Source organism: Amphimedon queenslandica, unplaced genomic scaffold (assembly GCF_000090795.2).
Source record: "Amphimedon queenslandica unplaced genomic scaffold, v1.1 AMPQUscaffold_13246, whole genome shotgun sequence".
Classification (NCBI taxonomy): Eukaryota; Metazoa; Porifera; class Demospongiae; order Haplosclerida; family Niphatidae; genus Amphimedon; species Amphimedon queenslandica.
In genome coordinates this window covers 39,356-43,874 of record NW_003546518.1, presented here as the reverse complement: position 1 = coordinate 43,874, position 4,519 = coordinate 39,356, and the positions used below count along the sequence as shown (strand labels likewise).

The window sequence follows — 4,519 nt, the reverse complement described above, 5'->3', positions numbered from 1 at the left end:
AGCTTCATTTCCTACTATTTAGGCATCATAATGATCAGACAGTCTCTTGACACTAATGCAGCACTTCTTTTAGGATCCACCTCATCAAGCAAGAGCAAGATGCTTTCTCATTATCAAAATAATGATAAGAAATCATTTTTGTCAACATAAAAGTCAAGGAAGAATAAAAAAATACCGGGAAAGTTCCAACATCCTTGCTTCATCCCTCCATTTTCTTGTGTTTTTCAATATTTTTATCTCTTTAAATAGAAATTTAATTTAAAATTAATACGGTATTGACAACTAGCATTTCCTGCCGGGAACGGTGGTTTCCAATCCCTTTATACTCTACTATCTATGACATTGCTGAACTTTTTGTGATTGGTAGGCTTAATTTTGTGGCCATGTACCATTGAGCATGTTTATAATAGTTCAGATTGGTGGGCCGGTTTTATTTTTGAAAAATTGCCAAATTTTTCTTCATATGTTACACACTTACCAAATTAATCATTAATTTGACTTATAATCATAATTTTTTAGTTACCAACAAATTTTTTAAAATTGTGATTCAAATTATGATTCTTCTATGATTATAAATTTTACATGTGTTGTCTGTTCCCTTAAATTCTTATGAGCAGAATTTTTAATCATTTTATTTATTATGATAACTAAACTTCTTGTATAATTTTTGACTTTCATATATATCTGTCCTATACCATCATTAGTCAAAATGGTAAAGTCTACCATTATCACATTAAAAATGATGAAGAGAAAAAATACTTTGTATCTGAGAAACATCGTTTTCCAACAATTACAGAACTTATTGAATATTACAAACTGAATGGAGGAGGTCAGTCTCATTTGAAACCATGGTTATTATTGATACACATATGATCATCATTAGGTTTAGATACCAGATTAAAACGACCCCCTACTTTGTTGGCCCCTGACCAACCAGTTCTCTCATCTGCATTTGGTAATTTGTGATAGATACAGTAATGCATAAATAGTTGTAAAAATTAAGATTTTGACAAAAATATTCACAAAACCTTCTCTCTTTCATCTTGTTCATTCTATTACAGATTATAAGTGGCAAATTGATAAATCTGAGCTGTCATTTGGTAAAGAACTAGGCAGTGGAGAGTTTAAAGTAAGTCTATTGCTTAGCACATTATATGCACATCATGTAGCACAATCACGTCTTAAATTAATGCTCACTTCGCTCCTTTATTTCCCTATTTTGTAATTTATAATAAATTGTTTCTTTCCCTATAGAGGGTAGTAGCAGGTCAATGGCGTAATAAAGTTGATGTTGCTATTAAAATGATAAAGGAAGATGTAATGAATGAAGACGACTTCATTGAAGAAGCAATATTGATGCTGTAAATTTTGTTAATAGTAATGATTTCTGCATGATAATGTGCATGCATGTATGATGTGTTTAATTTTAAAACATCCTGTGAGAAATATGAATTAGTATAAACTTTTTTATTTTTAGTACAGCAAGTAGCAAGTCACTTACTATTATTGACTGTCTTTTTCACATTTTGTATTTTTGTGTTTGCAGGAAATTCCAACATGATAATTTAGTAAAGTTATATGGAGTGTGTATCAGACAAGGACCTGTTTATATCATCACTGAATTAATGGCTAATGGTTGTCTACTGCAGTATATTCGTAATAATCAACATTTAGTGAAAAAAACAGGCATTATACTTGACATGGCTATACAGATTAGTGATGGTATGAAGTTTTTTGAACAATCTGGTCTTATACACAGAGATTTGGTGAGTGAATGAGTCAGGGTGGTTCACCTAGCTGTTGGTCAGCTTACTGCATGCATCTTTTGAATAAGCAATTTACTGACACTTCACTTTGTTTTTGGATTTTCTACTTTAGTACATATCCATTGTCCCAGCATACTTGTAGCGCTAGCAACATTTGTGATTACTCTCATCTTATAATCAATATTTGACATTTTTATTTAGTCAGTATATGGAACAGATTTCTAATCTTAAACACAAGATTAAAGTAACCACAAAAGTTGCTAAAAAGTTTCAGTTGGTTATGATAAATATGGTATTTTTTGAGATGAAAATAAGACCAGCTAGCTACAACACATGCCACAATGTAAATTCACCAAAATTGAAGCATTTAAATTTTTGCCATTCTTCTGCACACACCTGCAGGCTGCTAGAAATTGTCTGGTTGGTGATAGGAATATTGTTAAAGTTGGTGGTTTTAGTTTAGCAAGATTTGTTCCTGATGATGAGTACACAGCATCTGTAGGTGCCAAGTATGCTGTTAAGTGGTCACCACCAGAAGTCATCACTCATGCTAGATTTAGCAGCAAATCAGACATTTGGTCATATGGTAAGCTACATAATTGTAATATTTTGTTTTAAAAATAAGTTGGGCACTGAAATTTTTTTATTAATTATTAATTCTAATCATGCATGTACATTATACAAAAATAAGTGAGTTGTGTATTTCGCAAACAAAAGTAGCAAGACATGTACTTATGTAATACATTATTTTTTCATTAGGTATTTTGTTGTGGGAGTTGTGGAGTGGTGGTAAAACTCCTTACCCAGCCTTTACTAATCCTCAAGCGTTAGATGAAGTAAGTGTGTTTTTATTTCTTTCTTTATAATTATTTCTCTATTTTAACCATTTTACCTTTCTCTTTACTTGCTCTGTTCTAGGTTTCAAAAGGATATCGATTAGAAAAACCTAAATTATGTCCTTCTAAAGTTTATGATTTAATGAAAAGGAGTTGGCAGAAGGTATGACATTACATGCATGTGCATATGCTGCTCAATTTGTCTTTGGCCATGCAGTTTCTCCAATTACCGGTAGTAATTTAAATAGCATGCTACACGTATTTATAGTAGATTAAAATTGAACCTACAATGTTGTTTGTAGCTGTATTGTCAAATATGTACATGTACATGTATTTAATTGGCAAAAGAAATTATCACTTAATTTGACTCAAACTTTCTGTTGATACATACATGTACCGGGTACATAGATAACTTATAAATGAATGGTGTTTGATCAAAATTAATTTTACAAATTTAATTAGCTGAAATTCTCAGAGTTACATTAACTATAATGAAGTGCCCAAACTAATGTATGTCATATTGTCTGTGTATATAATTTTAACAATTTTTCATTAATTATATGTTGTGATAATGACACTGAGTTTTAACCAAATTTTAAATTTGCATGTTATTTGTTAATTTTTTATCTGAATTTTATATTCCACCTAAACTTTGAATATTCAAATACACATTTACATGTTCAACCATGCAGAACAAAACACATTAAAATGCGCCGTACCTACCAATCCTGACACTGATTTTTCTCCTTGCATTGCTTTATATAGTAAAGTTTGAGCCTAGTACTCCACACTTATGATCTGTCATAAAATTGACTAGCTGAGCAGAAGTACCACGGACGGAAAAAAACTGTGTCATAAATTCAAAATTACATGTTATTTTATTTCACTGTTTGGATCTGTTTGGATTATATAGAAATATTTCATGTTTAAAATTTTTGCTGTTGGCCACTAAATTGAATTATTTATTTCCCAATCTACAATACTCATTCATGTACACAATATACTCATTATTATTTATCATAGTACTCACATACACTTTTTCTGTATATAGAATCCTTCTGATCGGCCATCATTTGCTGTCCTCCTTGATTCTCTCAAAGCCATGGTAGGAGGTGACTACAGTGATCCAGTAGATTAATTGTGCACCTTTCTATTTTATATGTGCATACATTTATTTCATCTTTTTCCATTATCTCTTGTCTATGAAGTATTATTTAATTGCAGTGTCTTGAATTTATGTTGCTTATAATTTGTTCTTTTAGTTTTTAGAATTAACTAGATTTCTGTATTTTTGCCTATTTTTAAAAATTAAGATAAGAATTATTTGTAATCATGGTGATTATGATTGTAGAATTAGATTGTTTTTATTTTTATTCAGAGGTTGAAGCTTTCATGTTATACGTATGTTTGCAGACATTTACTGTTGTAATATAATTATTACAGTAGACCAAGGATTGCTAGGAAGACAAAAAGATTTTTTTACCACTTTCCAATTTTTATCTCTCTTGTCCCTTGTATACCATATACTCCAGGAGCAGTATCATTTCTGCTATGGAGCTATATTAGACTATCTCCTCAACACTGGACAGTTACCTCGCATTCACTCTGTCTCTGTTAACTGTCACTTGTAGTTTCATTTAAGATTTGTGTCAGTTCTTAAAAAATAATTATCATTATTAATTGTAACACAATTTAAGAATGGTTTTGCAAGCATTAGATCTAACTGCTTGACCAAATGTAATTGGTAATTTTTATTCAGTCAATATTCAGGAAGTGCATGTAGCTAGATCTTCTAGTTCATCTATTATAATAACCAAATTTTATCTAGAGCCAACCCCTTAGTGGTCTAGATCTATACACATGCACACAAAATCTAGCACAAAATGGACAGAAGTCAACTTCAGCCATTACTATGCC

At 30.9% G+C, this 4,519-nt stretch overlaps 2 protein-coding genes across 2 annotated transcripts in view; both read left to right on the top strand.

The window, feature by feature from the left end:
- The window catches only part of LOC100639538 (tyrosine-protein kinase TXK-like), a 14,075-nt gene extending 10,141 nt beyond the window's left edge, over nucleotides 1-3,934 (top strand). Inside the window, exons 7-13 of the mRNA XM_019999714.1 lie at nucleotides 1,062-1,129; nucleotides 1,255-1,361; nucleotides 1,547-1,766; nucleotides 2,169-2,352; nucleotides 2,526-2,602; nucleotides 2,685-2,765; nucleotides 3,654-3,934. Of these exons, the coding sequence (XP_019855273.1) occupies nucleotides 1,062-1,129; nucleotides 1,255-1,361; nucleotides 1,547-1,766; nucleotides 2,169-2,352; nucleotides 2,526-2,602; nucleotides 2,685-2,765; nucleotides 3,654-3,740 (824 nt within the window). The 3' untranslated portion in view covers nucleotides 3,741-3,934. The remainder of the gene's footprint in view (nucleotides 1-1,061; nucleotides 1,130-1,254; nucleotides 1,362-1,546; nucleotides 1,767-2,168; nucleotides 2,353-2,525; nucleotides 2,603-2,684; nucleotides 2,766-3,653) is intronic.
- Nucleotides 1-4,519, top strand: part of LOC100639160 (tyrosine-protein kinase Tec-like) — a 25,416-nt gene that overhangs the window by 10,406 nt on the left and 10,491 nt on the right. The window lies entirely within an intron of this gene.